The 20,272-nt window shown below is 42.6% G+C and overlaps 1 protein-coding gene across 5 annotated transcripts in view; it reads left to right on the top strand.

The window, feature by feature from the left end:
* The first annotated feature begins 247 nt into the window (after positions 1–247).
* Positions 248–20,272, top strand: part of ltbp3 (latent transforming growth factor beta binding protein 3) — a 32,504-nt gene continuing 12,479 nt past the window's right edge. For all 5 annotated transcript variants that reach the window (XM_069666481.1, XM_069666473.1, XM_069666456.1 and 2 more), the window contains exons 1-10: positions 248–820; positions 15,864–16,124; positions 16,698–16,861; positions 16,946–17,051; positions 18,913–18,999; positions 19,168–19,284; positions 19,367–19,528; positions 19,869–19,976; positions 20,079–20,092; positions 20,176–20,245. In XM_069666481.1, the coding sequence (XP_069522582.1) occupies positions 583–820; positions 15,864–16,124; positions 16,698–16,861; positions 16,946–17,051; positions 18,913–18,999; positions 19,168–19,284; positions 19,367–19,528; positions 19,869–19,976; positions 20,079–20,092; positions 20,176–20,245 (1,327 nt within the window). In that variant the 5' untranslated portion in view covers positions 248–582. The remainder of the gene's footprint in view (positions 821–15,863; positions 16,125–16,697; positions 16,862–16,945; positions 17,052–18,912; positions 19,000–19,167; positions 19,285–19,366; positions 19,529–19,868; positions 19,977–20,078; positions 20,093–20,175; positions 20,246–20,272) is intronic.

Here is a 20,272-nt window from a genome sequence, read left to right as displayed (position 1 = left end):
CCTCAGAGTGACACACACAGCTGTGCAGCTATGGTTTGCAGAGTGGGGTCTGTGCGGGGGCAGCAGAGGAGGAGAGGAGAGGAGGGGGTGTGAGGAGAAATAACCAACAAGGAAACCACTTTCAGCTTTGCTCCTGCACCGCCTGGCCTGGCTCTCAGCCAGGTTTCTCCAGAGAGGGTTGGCTCACCCCTTCTCCTCTCCTCCCTTCTTTCTCTCCCAAACCCACATACGCACTCACTCTCCAACTCTCCAACGCGTCAGGCGAGAAGAAGGAGAAGCAGAAGTAGGAGAAGGAAGAGGGACAAAAAAAAGCGAGGACAACTTTTTCCAACAACAGCAACGAGGACGAGGAGAAACTTCTAAAGATGTCAAACGTGTCGCTTTTGCAGACGGATCACTTGGGAGCGCGAGGGAAGTGATTTTTTTTTCCTTGAGGAGAAAACAGGAGGGAGGACGCGCGTTTTTTTTCCGCCGTATGAGACGTCAGAAATCAGCCTGGGTTAACAAAGCAGGGCGCCTTTGAGCTGGAGCTGGTGATTTAATGTCTCCTGGTGTCTGTGGAGGGCAGTGAAGGATGCCAGGATGCCCTCTCTGATCCCCCATCTGCTTGTCATCTGGCTGAGCGTCCACAGGCTGGCGTGGTGCACGGAGCGCTCCTCCACACGGGAGCGCTTCAAGGTGGTCATCGCTCCTCTCATCTGTAAGAGGATCTGCCTGAAGGGCCACTGTCAGGATACCTGCGAGCAGGGCAACAACACCACGCTGATCGCTGAGAACGGCCAGGGAGCCGACACGCTGATCGGACAGGGCTTCAGGGTCGGTGAGTGACGCTGTTTGTTTATCAGGGGCATAATGAGGCCGCTGCGATTAACTCATAGTGCTGCTCTGACCTCCGGCTTATTGTTTTTCCTCTACTGAGACTTACAAGAGCTGAGGGGGCTGTTTGGTTTCTCATTAATGACTTTCTGTGGTTGATATCACGTATAAAAGTTACATATTACAATAATGAGACTTTATTTACTCATTATCAGTGGAAATCTACATTTTTAATGCATCGTAATGCATGGAAATATCCATTCAGCAACATTTCACACAGTTTTCTAGCGGAGAAACTACTTTGAGTTGTTAATGTAGACAATAAAAATGCAAACTAACACTGTGGAACTCCATAAAACCGACAAAATGGGACTGAATCATACATCATGGGCCCTGGTTTTAATAAGAGGTGGAAAAAGTGTACAGATTGACTTCTGAGTAAAGTGAAAGTGGCAACTTTTGCTCCATTGCGAGGAAAAGTAGTGCATTCAAATACTAATTTCTTTAAAAATACAGTTGTATTAGTAAAAAAAACTTTGGATTAACCCCCTTGCCTTTTTTATATAAAATGTTCAAAGTATAGACCATCATATGTTTATATGACTAAATCTGAAACAGTCCAACATACTTTATGAACTTACTATGAAACCTTTGCCTCCAATGTAGGCCTGACTACAGCTGTCAGATCAGTTAAGTGTAGTTGAGTAAAAAAGTGCAGATTTGACCTCTGTAGTCTGGTGGAGTGAAGAAAAAAGTATTACAAATTGAGGTAATCAAAAAGATTTACAAACACTGTATCACAAAAGGACATTTAAGTACAGTGAATTAATAATAAATGTCTAATTTTGTTCCCATCTTTGTTTAAAATGGTCAAAAACTAGCCAAAGCTAGCCAAAAACAACCAATACGAAGAAAAATTCAGGCCTTTGTTCCCTTAAACGCTGCTATCATTTTTATTACCTACATCCATATCACACCAGCTACTTAGTGCACCCACCCTGATTTCATATCATTAAGATTTATGTCAGGTGGGTCTAAGCTCTGCAAATAAATAGGTGGCAACGATGATGTGAGCTGGGTTTACCCTCCACTGCTCCGCTGGAAAATGTTACCATGTTGCACTTTAATTACCGCGGCATGCTTCATTACACGGCTTATAAATGTACTCTTAAGATCTATACTTTCCCCCTCCTCGACTGCAGTGTCTGGTTGGCATGAGTGGAGCCTTTCTGCTGTATCAGATCAGCTATGGTGAGACGTGGAGCCGCGCAGTCTCCGTCAGAATCAGGCCCAGAACTGGATTTCACTGGTCCCATTAGTCTCTAACTTGTTGATGGAGAGAATAAGATATTGAAAGTGAAAAGAGCACAGTGATTGATGGCTTGAGATGCTAAGTTGTGATAAATGGAGTTTAAAACTTAACTCAAACATTCATCTGTTGTGGATGTTTGTGTTTTTTGCCTCAACTAAAGGTCCAAGTCGATTCTTTATCCCTTTTTAAACAAGAATAATTGAACATGGATTGATATAAACCTCATAATCTTATGTAACACAAGTCAAATGTAATAAGCAACAGATAACAGCTGTGCTTCAGAGCCAGCAGAATGTGATGCAACAGCTTCATATTTGTGTGGACATCACATCTGCGGCATCTTCCTTTGAAACATTCCTCAAAGCTCACGCTATCGGCTAAATGCTAAAACGTGATGTTGGAGTTTATCCCCTTTCTGATACCTGGACTTGGTGGAAGTATTTTACAGCTGTTTACTACTGACGCTGTACGGATGTGATTGTTATCATTGTTGTAAGGCTTTGCTCAGAACCATGAAGGCATCAAGCTAACAACAAGCTGCGCTAACGTTAGCAGCGGCGCAGCTCTCGGTAGCTCGGCTATCTGCCCCTACTGGCTCGCTGTCTTCACCTAAAAGCTTCTGAGAAACACCGATTTTTACTATCAATCTGCTTTATTTTGGCTTTTTACCAGTTTTACATGTCTTGACTTTGAATTTATAAAAATGCAGCCTTAAAAAGTGTGATGAGAAACACTGATTGCAGACATTTTGCTAGCTTTGTCTTACGTTACGCTCTCAGCACAGGCTTATGTCGTCATCGTCACATGATAATTCACCTTAAATCAGTTCTTCTTTGCCGATCTAGAACATTAGTTCTTAGTGGCAACTTTAACATGTAATATTGCTTTGTAGGCTACTTAATTAAATTTTTTGTCAGGATAATAAATTATGTTGTCAGATCTGTGCTTTGACTAGCGTTCTCGCCGATACCCGATACCACATTTTAGGTAACAGAGCCGTTTCTGATTCTGCTATTAGTATCAAAACAACTCTAGCTGGATCAGAGGGGGCTAAGAAGCAGCACAAATGTGGCTGTAGAAATCTTAAGACTGTAAGTTGCAGGTTAGCAGAGCTTCTTGCCGTTCATACGCACACTATTGCAGATTTGTTGATCAAACAGTTGCAGCCTCTCCAGCTGTTTTCTCTGTCTAGCGCATGTTAACGTAAGCAGCCTGGATTTAATCAAACCAAGTGATTCCTCACTTGTACCGTGATTGTACTCTTCCTCCTTGTCACCGTGTAGTGATGTAGAGTTAGAGACTTGGCTCAGCCACCAGTCCCCCCTCTTCTCCTCTGATTTCCTTCTTGGTGCATCACTTTTTGGAGCTTCTGTGTCAAATAATTCAGGAGAGACATCTTAAATTCCTGGAATACCTCATGCTGCTTCACATTTGGTCTGGATAGAGGAGCTGCTCCACACTCACCTGTCTCCAGGATTTCAGAGTATCAAAAAAATATCCTCGCTGACTGTAGGAGTTTTCAGAGCGGGGGGGGACGGACGGAGGGTTCAGCTGGGAGAGGAGACGTGTCTTGTTCAGCGAGGGCTGGAATGTGGTGCGGACAAGTGGAAATTTCTCTCTCCCGTGTTAAAACGGCCACGGCTATAGCAGCAACAATATGAAGACTTTTCCATATTTGTGCTGTTGTGACGTCAGCATGGCGAGGCTGAGGCCCCAAACCTGACCAAACCTTTCCTCAAATGAAACGTAGTTCCTGCCCGAGTGCAGAAATACCCTTCAGTACGTGTGCTGCGATAGGTACAAGGATTTTCACAGAGGGTTAAGACTTTGGCAGCACTTTGGTGGACCTGCGGGCTGAGGGCCAAGGAGCAGTCAGGTTTTATTGGTGATCTAGATCTGGGATATCTGCCAACGTCATTTTTATAGTCTTAACTTTGAAAGTAATAGAGAGAGAAACTTTTTTATTCACCGTCATTGGGCAGGTTGACAAGATAAAGTGACCCGGGGAGAAGAGTTTCAAAGTGGGGCCGTCACTGTTACAAGGCATACATCTGCTCCGAAAAACGTATATCTTGACTCCTTTGGGAAAGTTTACAGGATCAGAAATAGATTTAAGGTTGATTTGAAGGAAAAATGGAAACACCGGAGTTAAACAGCTGTAGAACAAACTGGAGGACATGTCAGCGTTGGCAGAGGGTTGTGCTTCCAAGGAGTTGTTTTGAAATGTGTTCGTGACCAGATGTCCAAAAAAAAAAACCCCAGAGAATTCCATTAACATGAAAGGAAATAAGAATCCCAGATTAAACAGATGGTACCAACAAGTGTTTGGTATTGTTAGTTAAGCTAGGTGTCAGTAAGTCAGTCCATGGTCACACTTATGGTTTCCAGACGATTAATCTTCGCTTTGGTCATTTTTTTTGGACTTTATCTTGCAGTACCATGAGTTTGACATTTGTCCTTTTGGGGAAAATATCTCTGTAACTACTGCAGGGATTGCCTAATCAACATGAATTGTATGAAACTTTGCTAAAAATAGCTGCCTGACAGCAATGAGAGTGACCCAAAAACAGCACATTTACTGTCCAAAAACAGACAACAATGAGCTGAAGGACAGCAGAGGGAACAGCAGTATTAATTATCTCTGGGTTCAGTGCTATGAGTGACTCCAAGAACATTAGTTTTAGTCATCCATTTTTTAATATAAACACACTGATAAGAGCAGCTAGACGCCGACAGAAAGAGAGAGCTTACATAGAGACATTCAGAGAGTATAGAGGATATTTTAGGGCTAAATTAGTAGCAGTTAACTTTACATACAGTGTGCAGCACACATCACAGTCGTGTCCATCTATCATTAACATGTAAACACTTTCTGCGCGACATAAACTTCAATGCCGTCTCATTAATATTGATCTATACTTCACTGTACACTTCCTAAAACTGATGAAAGCACTTGAAACTTGAAAGCCTCCCAGGCACGTTGGCAGGCAGAGAATATTTGACATTTACAGCCTGATATGCTTCTTTCTTGCATAACTGCGTAATCGTCATCAGGCCGTGCAGGGGCATTGTTACTGTTTATATCGGGATGAAAAGAATGAGTGCTTTGAGGACGTTTTTTTGGATGGTTGCACGTTTTATTTGCAAATTCCAAAAATTGTAAAAACCTTGAATGAACCTTTGCGTGCTGACCCGTGTGGAACCTGAACTTGTTTACCAGCTGATGGAGACTTCCTTTGTAATTATCTCCATGTGTTTGGCTGACAAAATATCCAACGGCCAACTTTCGTTTTTCTGTCTTTGTCCTCAGCACTTAAAATCTTGGTGTAAATTGTAGGATAGGGAGAAGTTTACAGGTTGTTTGCTCCTTGGAGACTGGCTGTTTTTTTGGGGGGTGTTTTTCCACTTGTGAAATGAAGACTTATAGTTTCAGAGGAGATATCATTTCGTAAGGGATTACATAACATTGGTATATCTGCACACGCCTTTTTGAAACAAAACTTCTAATTTTTTCTTGCATCCAAGAGGCATCTATCAGCCTCTCTGGCAGCAGCTGCTCGGCCTTCTGGGTCTCGTCTCTCTTCTGCGTCTCAGCAGCATCATGTCTTTATCAGCGCTCCGGATGTCCGGGCGGCTCTAGATTCCCCAACTTCTTCTGGAGTACATAAAAAAACACAGGAAGTGGTGTTATCATATCCCAATGTAGGCTCGACTCCCCTAAAATGGGCATCGTGAGAAGTGGATCTGGCTATTTCAGGATTTCCCATGTGGTTCTGTATTTAGAGCAAAGTGACAGTAGTAGGCCTGTGGTTTGTTTTGGTTTTCCCTTGGCATGGGTCAGAGGTCCATGGGAGTCTGAAAACTAAGACAAGTCGGTCAAACACAGCAGACAGAGCCGGTTCTGCTGTCCCTTGCTTAGAAGGTGAGTTTATTTTACCTTTCAAAGCCCTCTGCTCTTCCCCACACACATTTTTTTTTCCTCTTGTGCCAAGCTTTGGAGAAGGCGGTCTAACACGGGTGACCAGAAACCTGCAGTACTCCGGATTTCTGCCGCAAGTTGGACACGACTCAGAGGCGAAGCTGGGCACGGTTCCCGCGCTCAAACCCCCTCAAACACAAACACAGATTGAACAGGGAGGCTCATGCACATTCAGTTGCAGCTTAATAATTGAAAAGCTTCTTAAATTCAGCGAAATGCGCTTTTATATGTCGATAGAAGCTGATCATTTCCTCCAGTCGAGGCTGTGTTTTAATATTTTTGGATGCACATTCTGTCACCTCTCCCTGTCTATTTATGCATGTCGGCAAAATAAGACGGGTTATTTGCAGTGGATCGTTCTCATTAACCTTTAACCGCTGTTTCACAAGCAGCACACTATCGCTATGTATAACTTTTATAGGCTTTAATGCTTTGAAAAGTTTTATAAATGTGAGCGTGCTATGTACTTTACCTATGTATAGATTAGACTCTCAGATTTCTGCTTTGAAAAGAAGGCCCTGTCTTAAAAATAATCCAGGTACAAGTGACACCTTAAGGTCGTCTTCATACCTTCAAAGCAGCCTGACAGACAGTCCGGAAATGAGATAAATAGATAGAAACTAAAAGGGTTCAGTCTCACTTCTCGCTGTGTTTACTTTTATCAGGACTGACTTGGAGGGAAAATCCACAAGATCTGAGCAGGAGTTTCCCATGAAATCTGACTCCCCCATGTCATCACTTGCTGCAAGTAAAAGCCAATTCTGCTTGGCGAGTTCTAAAAAGACTCACAGCAAATTAAGCTTTAAAGAAAACAAAGGAGCAATTAGGTGTTTTTTTTTTTATCCATCACAAGGGAACAGTGTGTATTTGCATGTGTGCCTTGAGTGTGTTTGGTGCTCGAGAGCAGTGTACTGAACCCAGCTCAAACAAACAACCTTCTTTGCCATCTTTAACACTCTCCTCCCATTTGCTTAGCGAGGGGGAGAAACGGAGCAGTTATTTAAAGCCGCACAGAGGAATGCGAGCGCTCGGGACTGCACCCACGCCGTGCAGGACCCTGTAGCTGTAGCGATTAGCCAGGGTAAACAGAATAACACGGCCTACTGCCAGCGCGGGGACTGTACAGCCTTCAGACATTACCTGCCACGCGCGCCGCTGCTGAGTGCGGAGTATCACCGCAGGGCAGGTATCTGACATAATCTCAGCAGAGCACTGTCAGCACTACCTGCCTGCCCTCCAGTCCCTATAGCCCAGGCTTTTAGACAGTCATTATATGACATCATCCGTAGCTTTGCCAAGATCTTGTCTGACTCTCTGGCTCGCTTTCCACAAACATCACTGCTAGAGGGGAATGACAGGGTAAAGCTGGATCTGCGCCAGCGTAAGAGCTATAGAAACCACACTGCATATTTGCATGACATGTGAAATTCACATTGTGCAAGGCCGGGTTTGATTTAGCTTTTGATATTTGCCTTCCTCAGATCCATCCCAAACTTCTCAACAGGAGTCTGCTCAACGACATCGTCCAGTTTCTGTTGTTTCAGGCCCACTGCAAGAGGTAATGGATGCCTTTGGTGACAGCGGTCAACTCTGGCAAAGGGCAGCACTATTGTTTGTATAGCTGAGGCCGAGGCCGCTCAGAGTTTCTGGGGGTTGACAGAGTGCAGAGACTTCTGCAGAGGGGGGAGGAATGCATACGCAGGTTTGTGTTTTCAAAAGGCAGTGATTATGTCATTTACTCCGCACGTCTGGCTTGGCTGCTAGAGTCTGACCCAGATCATACGTCGCTCCTTCTCACTCCAACCGGTATGTGGTCACTCAGTGCCAGTCCATGGTAGGCGTAAGTGGGGGTGTGGTTGCCTGCTGTGGGGCTGATGGTAAAGCGAGGCACGTCATGTGATGGCAGCAATTCCTGTTTTCTCTTTTTAAAAAGTGACTCTATAGCTGCCACTGTGTTTGCCATTTATAGGGCCAATTTCTGTTTTGTCACGATTCTCTGAGGTCATTAAAGTTGGCATGAATCACAGAACAATCATGGAGAAACTTTCGAAAACCTTAGTCAACTTTTTCACATAGGATTCATCAAATGACTGTGTAATGTGAAACTCAAAGTACCGCACCCACTGAGAATGGACACCCAACGCTAGCTGCCTGAAACCTTTTGCTGCTTTTAGCTCATTGTTTTATTTTTTCAGGCTGGACCTTGACAGTTGCCATTGTTGAGCCTCACTGCTCTCATAGCTACCCCATTATGTAGTACAAAAACAATCTCAGAACAATCCATTTTATGTTGCTCACCCAGCAAAAAAACAGCAAAACAGAGCTGTTGAGGGATTTTGAGCTACTAGCTAGCTAGCAAGCTAAAGATTTGGTTAATTTTCTCTGGAATTGTTCAAACAAATATACAAAAGTTAAAAGTCTGGGCAGTATTGGATGTCATAAGGAACAGAGACAATTCTCTAATGAGCTGCCCGTGTTTGGCTAGGTCTTTTGTGTACATAAAAGTAGGCTATTGTTTCTTAATACGTTAGCTTGACGAGCATGTAGTTGTATGCATCTGCTTAAATCAACTTTGAAGGAAATGTTTGACATTTTAGAAAATATACTTAGTTGCTTTCTTGCTGAAAGTTAAAGGATAAGATCAAACCTACTGTCCTATGTACATGATGGTTAGCTTAGTGTAGCATGTAAAGAAAAGGAAACAGCTAGCCTGCCTCAGTCTTCAGGTAACGAATCCTAGGTAAGATCAACTGTACTCTCCTATGTACATGATGGTTAGCTTAGCGTAGCATGTAAAGAAAAGGAAACAGCTAGCCTGCCTCAGTCTTCAGGTAACGAATCCTAGGTAAGATCAACTGTACTCTCCTATGTACATGATGGTTAGCTTAGCGTAGCATGTAAAGAAAAGGAAACAGCTAGCCTGGCTCAGTCATCAGGTAACGAATCCTAGGTAAGATCAACTGTACTCTCCTATGTTCATGATGGTTAGCTTAGTGTAGCATGTTAAGAAAAGGAAACAGCTAGCCTGGCTCAGTCTTCAGGTAACAAATCCTACTATAAGCACCCCTAAAACTCACTCATAAACAGGTCTTTTTTTGTTTAATCTCTAACTAAAACTGACAGGTTCAGGTTTTGTGGTTGAGTTTTGGCCTGGAACAGACTTCCTGTAAGTCCTGGTAATGACAAGATGTATTTGATGACGTGAAGATTACGATTAATAATGTGATTTCAGAGACATTAAAAATTATAGGAGAGAAAAGATGCTTGAGTAAATGGACTCAGAAGTATGATACCAACCTGATATGAGATATAATTTGTGGCACTACTTTGTTGAAACTGCAGATTGAGTTGTTTGTATTGTTTTGTGTGTTTTAGTCGTCTGCACCTGCACCATGCATCATAACAAAACTCCACAACTAAAAACGTGAGTCATTGTGGCATCGTATCGAGCATTTCTGTATGTGGGTCGGCCACATGATCGTAAAATGTTGACCAAAAAGTGTTTTGGCATCCATCTTTAAATCTCAGAGTGGGTAGGCTCAGAGTGGGCCTGAATCACAGTGAAAGTGACTCACAGAGCATCATTCTCGGATGTTTGTGTCTGATTCTTGTAGACTGGGTAAATTGCTGTTTGTAATTGCCCCATAATATGACTGTGTTCAAATAAAAGGGGGAAAAATCAGGCTATTGTATCATCTGTGTGATGTCTGCCGTGGCTTTCATTTCAGTGAGTTTGGGAGCTTTTGAATTGTGGTCTGTAGGGCTGTAATTTGTTGTTTTTGTGCTGGGAGGGTGCGGCTGCGGCTCAAACGACGCTGTGGAGAGAAAGGGCCCAAGATGCGTCATCTTCCAGACAGACCCAGTGAGTGGGTGGGTGGGCACGGGGCATTTAAAGGGCAACCTTTCCTTCTGTCTTTCTTTCTTCTTTATTTGTCTCCAGACTCACATTCTTGCCCTTAAAGACTTTTTTTCTGTCCCGCTTGCACATAAAGGACAGATTAGTGTAATTTCTCCAGGACAGAAATGTCCTGTAATTTGCTAAAAATATGATGTTTGAGTCTTGATGTGCTTTCATGTACACTAATGGCTTCTTTCTTAAGTATATCCTGTTACTTACTCCGAGCTTGCTTACATAGCAGTTGAGGAATGCACAGTATGTTTTCTTTAAGCCAAAAAAAACTGTGGGAATCACAACAATCTCAACGAAACGTCACATTATTTATCATTATCTGGATCTCCTCACTCTGCCTCTTTTTGCTTTATATCCTCACCTTCTCTGATATTAATATGGCACAGAAATCCCCCCACCCCCCATAAGAGATCTGTCGGTCTCCTCTTGGGCTGAATCATGACGTTATGAAGAAGAAGAAGAAGAAGAAGGAGCTCTCACTCGTATGTCACATGAAACACTGTGATGAGAAAAGCTTGGAGACAAAGACTTTTCCCCCTTTTTTTGTCTCTGGATTCAGTTCAGTTCGCTCTCCCAGTTGGAGTGAGCGCTGCATGGGAAAATTATACGTTTCCCTGCTGTCTTGGAACGTACCTGCAAGCTTATGTTCACTATTAAATTAGGTTGCACAGCCATGACAGCAAAGAACAAAGTCAGCATTTTCTTAGTCTACTGGATCCATATATTATGCTTTGTGCAGGTTTCAATTGGACAGATGCAAGATGAGTCTCTGAATAGAATTGTTCTTAACTTCCTCCATTTTCTTTGACTGGAAAATGTGGAAACACAACTGCTTCACATCCTTATGCCCCTCCCCCCCTACATTCAGCCAGCCAACTGTTCATGCCTCACATTCATTCAGACCACCAAACTACTCCTAGGTGCGTTTGATTTTTAATAACACACCACCTCTCGTCTCAGGAATGTGTTAGATCCATAAAAGACAAAGGCGTGGTATAAAACAGGGGGCGGCTGCCTCTGTGAGCTAAGCTAGCTGACGAGGAGAGGCAATGAGCGATCTTTAGAACATAAATTGTGCTAATGAACTCCGAGGTGACGATTTAAAGGGAAAGTCCGCTGGAAAGTAAAATGCTTGTTATGATCTCAACTTTAAAGCTTTGTGCCCTTTACTGTGTGTTATGTGGTGCAGTCACCCAACCACAGCAGCTCTCAGGAGACGGTACACCCTCCACTTAATAACTCTCAACACACACACACGGACCAACACGCCCGTTCAAATTCAAGATCTGCAGAAAACATTAGCCCGCACAGTGCCTGTTTGGCTTAAGCTTAAATTAAGGAGGCAGATGTAAGGGAGAGGAGTTAATGTATGTTTTTAGTATAACACACACATTTATCCGTCCTCCTGGAGCTCTACAGACCAAGCATCCAATAATCGTGATAATAAAGACATGAAGTACCTTTCAGTTGAGAGCTTTAGATGCTGTGATAACCCTGGAGACGAGTTTAGCTGACAGTCAATTATATTCTGAGAGTTTAGCTCCTTTTTCTCCTGCTATTTCCTGTACAATAATAATAATATGATAAACCTTTATATATATAGCACCTTTCTAAACCCAGGTTACAAAGTGATAAAAAAAATTTGCAGTTGAAAGAAACAACTTGTTGACATGATGGTCAAACTTTAGTTGAGGGTCAAACAAAATGCCAAGATTTCTTCAGAAACGTTTGACACAGTAGAGTGGACCAATACGCTGGAGAATGTTGTTTATCGAATGTTCGGGGCCAATGATAAGACGCTCAGTTTAGTCAGAGGTAAGAAAATGATGAGACATCCAGTTCTTGATAGCGTCCAGGCTGTCCTCCAGAGTGGCTAAGTTGCTGTAGTCACTTGGATTTACTGAGACATATAACTGACAGCTGAGTGTCATCAGCGTAGCAGTGATACAAAACACAACCAAAACGACTGATTGTCTGTCCCAGGGGAAGCATGTATAAGGAGAAAAGAATGGGACCGAGGATTGATCCCTGAGGCACCTCATGTAGTAGAGGGGCAGATGAGGACACATGGTTCCCTATGGATACAAAAACCTGTCTATTAGATATACAGTATATAGATAGATATCTATATATAGGTAGATAGATAGATATGATTCCACAACTGGGGAGGTCTACGGTTTCCTGCACTGCTCTTAACAAAACGGATTCGATAATTGATGATCCTGTTCTGTGTTTAAAATAAATCAGAGACTTTATAAATAATGTTATATATGTTAGAAAGTGTTTAGTCAAACCGCGATCACACTTATAAAGGTATATTGCCCAACCTCTGTGGGGAATTGATATCCCCTCAGAAATCCCGTATTTCACTATTCAATGTAGCAACAAATTGTGTTCTGAGACAAAACAAGCATCACTCTAGCATCAATTTCCCCCCCGAATTTAGCTATAGCTGTTGAGACTATATTAAAAAGCATGCTTTTGTTTTTTGTGCATTTTTCTTATGGAGTCCACCCATGATATTGGTATAACAGTGTGTTTCATGAGTCGGGGTGAAACTGAGCAGAAATAACAGCCGTGAGCCAGCATGTGAGATTGGACCAATCTGAATTTCTCAAGCACTGCGTGTACCAGTCAGCAGCATAGTGTGGGAATGCCCGGTGCCAATATGGATGGTGCCAATACAGTCCGCCTAATAAGGTCTGGATTAAGCAGATTTGGTTCTGGCTGCGATGTGACTGATCCATATTACATAAAATTACTTATAAATGTTGTAATGTTTTGTGTTTCTGCTTTCAGCTCCAGTCTTTCAGTAACAACTAGCTGCAGACTCAGTTTTAAGTGCCACTGTAATCCCTGGTTAAACCCTGTTACTTACATTATAATAGCTCCAGTGCATTTAAAGTTAGATACAGTTTCATGGGAGAACCTGAGCTTTTCAGGTAGGCACTGTGCATCAGCATAAAACTTAAGGTTTTTGAATCAGTATCTGTAAAGACGGTAGAAAGAGGTGTTTCTGGCAGTTGCAGCTGTGTGTTGTACTTTGCACTGCATGTTGCACGGCACCACACTGGGTTCATTTCACAACAGATCTTACTCTAATGATCCCCACCCGTGAAGTCTGAAACCTGATTCCTCTCCTTTCCTTTGTGTTCATTAGCGTGGCTTTGACCCTGACTGTTCTACATCAGGGAGCCGGTTTCATTCAGACACCTTCCCAGGCTCAGCTCAGACTTTCCCTTCAGTATGTGGTCTCTCCAGGTCTCTGTGGGCTCAGATTGTGTAATCACTTTTGGAAAGAAGTACTTTCTGTGTCTGCAATCCTAATCTGCAGCCCCCGCATCTCTCCCAGTTTCCCCTCATTCTAAATCCAGAGCTGAGAAGAAATCTGAACCATGGAAACTGGAGCTCTTGTGTCAGCGGAGGTCTGACAAAGTCGAGCATTTTGTCCTTTACAGTCTGCGCTGTTCTCTCCTGCTTTTTCCTGCCATGCCTGGGCCTTTAGCTCGATTCTGCATGTTGCTGCCGGCACTCAGTCCCAGCGGTTTAAGACCACTGTCACATGGTGTAACACAGTAAAAGGATGCTTCTGGACTAAACATCACGATTCAGATTGAAAATTTTGTCAGCTGTTTCATTGAACTTTCTGTCTCACTTTCACTATGTGAGGATGTCCCCGCTGTGTTTAAAGTGATCTAGTCCCCTAATTACGCTGCAGCCCAGACGCCCTGGCAGTCCACACACCTAATTACTGCCATGTGTGCACATTTTGGCTCAGCAGCAGAAAGTGGCCTCCTCTCCTCTGCTCTCCTCTCCTCTTGGATACTTGCAGGATGAGTGCACAGAGCGTGCTTGTGTTTGTGATTGCAGGAAAAAAAGTGATTATTGAGTGATGTATTGCTTTGAATTGCCAAATATACGTAAGGGAAAAAGAACATTAGTAAGCCATTACTCTCCTAAACTTGCCTGTAGTAGAGGTAGTAATGGAATAATGTAGTAGTAATTATAGAAGTTGCAATGGAAGCAGAAAAGATAGCACAATGAATAGAAACAAGAACATAAAGCTTAATTGATTGCATTTTATGATACATGTTACTTTGGTGTAAATGTCAGCTCGTGATTATATTTTGTAAAAATTGGCAGATGATATCTAATTAATATAAGCAATGATGGAACCTTAATGTTTAGCAGGGCCTTGGCAAGGATGAATGGAAAAGTAGCTGTGCACTGAAAGACAGTAACACGATGTGTAGTACAGTGACAAGGAGACAAGCTTGGGAGTGGCCTCAGGAAAGGAGGCTAACAAAGAGATGGGAGGAAAATTGCTGAGAAAACATTGTAAAAGTCAGTATTGCACCAACTGGATGAATGTTTTGTCTGCAAACATCGTAAAAGATGGAATATTGTAGCGTTAACTTGGTTAAAGTGCACTTAGGAAAACTATAGGGTTGCGTTCTGAATTAAAATGTCACCATAGCACAGTATCAAAAACTTTCAATGCTGTAGTTTACAATATACTTGGTCAATCTTAGTCTTGTTTGTCTTTCTTTATCAGATAACAAGCTGTGGCTAAGAATCACTTTCCCTTTTATTTAATCTGGTGATCATTTGGTCCATAGAGTTTGAAAATGTCCATCACAGTTTCCCAGATCCCAATTTAAATTAGTCCAACCCCCAAAGATCTATGCAGTGTGCCATTATCAGAGACCAAGAAACCTCAAAATCACATGTGAGAAGCTAGAACAAAACGTGTGATGTAGCGGTAGGCTGCTAGGTTAGGTTGTCAACTCAGACATCAATTTCACATGGCTTCTATATAAAACTATCAACTCATATGGTCTTGGACACAATAATATTGTATCCTTCTGCTCTTAGGGTAAATGTGGTGTTCCACAGGGTTCAATACTTAGCCCACTTTTGGTCTCTGTGTACTCTGTGCCAAAATACATTTTTAGTAGTGATATTGAAGATCGGGGACATTGGCTCAAGTGACCCAACACTATTATCTGGCCCTAGCGTGAGCAAGGAGTAACAGGATGAGGGGACCGTTCATTATTACTTTATTAGCTGTCAGTAGTACTTCTTATAGTATTGATTGTTTTTAGTTTTCTTTCAAATCTCTCCCTGCATTCATTACTTGTTTTCAGCTTTCCTCCGACCTCCCTCTCTCTCTCTCTCTCTCTCTCTCCCTCTCTCTCCTTTTCCTCTGATTGTTCTACTGTGGGAATTTCAGACACAACTGGACCTAAAATAAACACAATGGGAGACCCAATAAAACCGCAGTGAATACTGTATATGCCATGAACCTCTCTCCAGCCAGCAGCTTTCCCATAGATTTCGAGATCTTTCCCATATGTCCGAATAAAGCTGTTAAACAGATCAATGACTTCACCTGCTTTCCTGCTCAGAAACCACGGCTGACTGGCTGAAGGGACCTGTTAGTCCGTCAAGCTGATGTGACTTTTACAGTGGGACAGTTCAAAGTGAATATTTATCGTGGCCCTGCTCAAGCCACAATCTTTTCAGTCTGCATATCAAATTAATGTGAAATAGCACTAAATCTTCAGGTTGTTCACACGATTATTATAAACCGAGGTCTGCCTCTAAAGATGGGTCCAAGATGAGCAATTCCAGACTTATGAATAAATATCCTGGTGGAGCTGACGTTCTGCTGAGCAAATATTTAAGGTTTTATAACATAATTCTTGCTTGTGTTGCTCATATTTGTAAGTTTTTCCTATTCATTTTTTCTAATATGACTCATAGCTCTGAACTGTTGACCTGTGGGAGTCTCTGTCCGTCTCGGTATGACAACCTTCCCTCCCCCTGTCTCTCTCTCTCTGCAGTTGTGTGTCCCCTGACGTGCTTGAATGGAGGAGTATGCAGCTCAAGGAAGCACTGCCTGTGCCCTCCTGGCTTCACTGGTCGGCTCTGCCAGTTTCCACTCCCGCAGACGCAACAAGCTCAGGCAGCGAGAGGCAACGAGTCGCCCGTCTACCCCATCATTTTGAAACCAGACGGCACGAAACTAGGGGAGCAATCAAGCATGGGGCGTACACAGCTGACACAAACGCACTCAGTCTTTACACTCCCTTTCTCCTCTGAAGGTATCTATCAGACAAGTTAATGACTAAATGTTTTCATCTCTGGCTCAGTTTTGAGTGTTGGGAAAAAGAAAGATAAAGTTTGTCCAGTCATAAAATTGAGCTAAAATGCAAAAGATTAGCTCTGGAAGATTAGCTTTGGAAATATGCTAAGCCTATACATTTTAAGTTGGAGAGTTAGTTGAGAAAATTGATAACCAATCTGAGAATCTATCCAATCTAAGAAGCCAGCAGCCGGGTCGCCTAACATTAGCTTAGCATAAAGACTGAAGGAAACAGTTAGCCTGTCCAACTGTAACCAAATCCTGCATTTTTAACACCTGTAAAATAACAAACTGATGTTTATACACTGTCATTTATGAAGAAACAGGACATTACATGATCATAAGTGAGATTTGGAGGTGTCTGAAGTTAGATTTTGTCAAAGCGGCAGGGTCAGACTAGCTGTTTACCCCTGTTTCGTATCTTTGTGCTTAAGCTAAGCTAGCCAGCTGCTGTAGCCTTAAATTAAACAGAGAGATATTGAAGTGGTAATAAACTTTGTTCTTTGGATGTCTGCCTTTTCTCTGTTTGTAGTTCAGGTTAATTTACGTGTTCACCACACGCCAGACACCTCTGTTGTCATTCAACCTCTGGACCCATCAGATGTCAAGCCTCCCCTCAAGACAGGGCCACGCCCGATCCCCACGGGACACAAACCAAAGGGGCGGTGCTTCCAGGAGACCACACCCAAACAAGCGGTGAGTATTTTAGAAACGTGCTGCAGTGATAGTTAATCCTGAAAGGCTTTGTGTTGTTATTTTCTCTGTCTCTTCTTGTTTCAGTGCAACAGCACCCCACTTCCTGTTCTGACCAATCAGGAGGATTGCTGCGGCAGTGTGGGAAATTCTTGGGGACAAAACAAGTGCTATCAGTGCCCCAAACTACCAAGTGAGTAACTGTGACTGCTTTAAACTTATGTCATTAAGAAACCACTGTAGCACCAGCTTTTTAGATGCCATTATCAAGGGTTTTTTTCAAATCTGAAAGTGCACCAACTTGTTTTTATTCAAGTAGTCCTTGGTAGATTTGTATCCCATCCACATCTTGTGTGTTCCTGGGGATAAATTATTGTTTATTGAGCCAAAAATGTCAAGCATTCCCAGCAATTTCTGCCTTCCACCTTGTGAAATTATGGCCCTGGATTAAAACAATCACTTCATACCTCTGTAAAAACGTGTACATGAAAGTTAGAAGAAAGGTGGGGAGTCTGTGAAGGGTTTGGGAACGGAAGAAATTACGGGAATTACACACAGACAGTGAGACAGAAAGAGAGAATGTGGAAAATAACCCTCTACTTAAGCATGTTCCTATGAGCCTGCCCAGAGCAGGACTGTCATCACATTGCTCAAGATTGAATTTCAAGAAAATCTTGGCTACTCACGTTTTTCCACTCCGCTATTATTCCATCTCCCAGTTCTGACTCAGACAATGCAGCCTTTGACAAAACCTGATACTGTACGTCTGGTTAGTCTTTATATTACTGGATTCCTGCCCAGAGTGCTGTCGGCTTGGTTACATTCATATACATTTATATGCTCCTCTTTTTTAATGAAAATGGCTGAAGTATGCTGTGATTCTCTTTTCATTGTGCTTTTAAAATGTTCCTGTGAGTCTCCCCTCAGCTCTCTAATAAAACTGCCTTGCATGTTTTTACTCCCTCATGGAAAGAAGAACATTCAGTGTCAGAGGTTCAAAGCTCATTTGGGGAGAGAATGAGAACAAATGCATTGTTATGAGTTCATGAAAGACCAGCTACACTTCATCAAAGACCTCATAAAAAACGTCATTAAAAAAGAGAAAAGGGAAGAAAGAAGAAAAGCTTGTCCAATCCTAAAATTGAGCCAAAGTGTTAAGGAGAAGCCAACTTTGTGTTTTTGGAAATGTACTTTGAAGCAAGCCATCTTAACGTTAGCTCAACACAGAGACTGGAAATGAGGAAGCAGTTAGCTTGGCTCGGTTTAACTGCAACAAATCCTGCATTTTATACTCCCCATTCCTTCTGTAAAATAGCAAGCTGATGTTTTGACATTTTGTTTTCTGTACGGATAAAAAAAATTGACTCATTTATCAGTTATCTCTGGAATTGTTTGTTCCAGTGGTAAACTAGATTAGCTGTTGCTAAGGTAAGCTAGCTAGCTGCCTGCCAAACCTTTGATCATCGAGTTGGCTTCAGGGGATTAAAAACTTTACGTGTTTGCTAGTATGTACTTTGTAACTAGCAAGGCTAGCTCTGTTTTTACTCTTTCCGCAAGCTAAACTAAGCTAAAATACGATAATCTAAACCAAGTTAATCTAACTGCCTCTTGGCTTAGCTAACTCAAATCATTACCTGTACATGCAAGTACATGCCTCACTTCAAGTGAAATCACATCTAAAAGCAAGTGTTGACAAAGAAAGCCTGTCTCAGTGCCTTTCTGATAGCTACCTCCCAAATTTCTTGCCAAAAATGATGTATTTCGTTGCCCACATGCAATTATAGTAGCTGTGTGAGAAACTGTCCAAAAGAGAGTCCAATTGCTGTGTAATGTTGGTGTTGTTGGGTGATTTGTGTGTTACAGAAAGCAACAAAAATTGCTAGTTGTTTCCTCCAGTGCCGTGTCTATTTTAGGCACTGTATTGGCGAGAGCTTTTGACAGTTTTATTTTGATTTGAATCACCTGCCTGCAGCCCTTTTCATTCCATAAACACTCAAGCTTTTCTCACCTTTGCCTCTCCTCCTCCCCCTTTGCTGTGTCTTCTCCTCCCTCAGATGCTTCAGTCAAGCACACCATTGTGGAAGACTACGGCTCCACATGTCCACAGGGATATAAAAGATTTAACAGCACTCACTGCCAAGGTAACACAGGCAGAACAAAACTTAAAACAAGGACTAAGCTAAGAGCTCAGTTTGAGAGTTGTGTCTGTCATTTCAAGTTTGATAATGCCCTGGTATCACTGTCTTTCTGACATGATATCACCTATCACAGTATATCAATATAACACTTTTTTTTTTACACCCCAAAAGATATCAATGAGTGCTCGATGCAGGGCGTCTGTCAGAACGGAGACTGTCTGAACACACTGGGCAGCTTCAAATGTTCCTGCAAGGCCGGTTTAGTGCTGGACAGGAATCGATGTGTTGGTGAGTAGGACGCCTTCTGGTTTTATTTTTTTTCTCTAAATAACATTAAATTCTCTAACTTTTCAATTAAACCCTGTTGAAGACCCAGAGTCTCCAGCTGAGCAGGCTCAGTGCTTCCTGATAGCATCCGACACCAGGGGCTGCGAGCACCCACTGTCCACCCACATCACACATGAGATGTGCTGCTGCACTGTGGGCAAAGCCTGGGGCCGCAACTGTGAACGATGTCCTCAGGTGGGCACAGGTGAGTGGACAGCTGAGAGGAGCAGTTGCAGGCTAAGAAAATGTTCGAAACATTTTCAGTAAATGAATTAGCCAAAAGTTTTAGAACATAATAACCTTTTGTTGGCAGGATGGCATCCCCTTGTCTGCATGTGAGCACATTTTAAATGATAACAAAGTTATAGTTTCACCACAGTTTACCAAGTATGTTAAGTGATCAATCGTCCCTGGAAAAATGTAGGTATAAAGGGAGATTTTTTGTCCTTACCACTTACTTTAAAATGTTGAGATTAATTGAGGTTCCAAAAACGTGAAGTACAGTCACGGTGACACACTCTCCTCTTTCTCCATGTGGTGTTCAGAGGCCTTCAGTGATATCTGCCCTGCAGGAAAAGGCTACTTTATCCAAAGCAGAAGAGAGACTTTGGCCTTCCCTCCCCTCATCTTCCCCCGCAAGCCTGAGAAGAAAGGTGAGTCCTTCATACTGCATCACTCATTACAGACATTTCTACTTTTGAGTCATTTGTACAGATTACATGAATTCATTGTGTGCTGTTCTCTCTTTCTTTCAGAACCAAAGCGGCCGGTAAGACATTATTCTGCTACTGATTCAGTCATCCGACCTTGTTACCTTTTCAGCTGTAAAATCAGACTTTGTCTTTCAATCAGGAGAGGCGTCCAGAGATGACTACAGCTGCACAGCAGCATCCCCCTAGCACCAGCAGTCCACGTGTGCCGGGTAAACTCACCTCTTCCTGTAGTTCTG

The sequence above is a fragment of the Semicossyphus pulcher genome, unplaced genomic scaffold (assembly GCF_022749685.1).
Source record: "Semicossyphus pulcher isolate SPU_LCO1_2020_fin unplaced genomic scaffold, fSemPul1.0.p SCAF_10, whole genome shotgun sequence".
NCBI lineage: Eukaryota > Metazoa > Chordata > Actinopteri > Labriformes > Labridae > Semicossyphus > Semicossyphus pulcher.
This window is presented reverse-complemented; position numbering and strand designations above follow the sequence as displayed.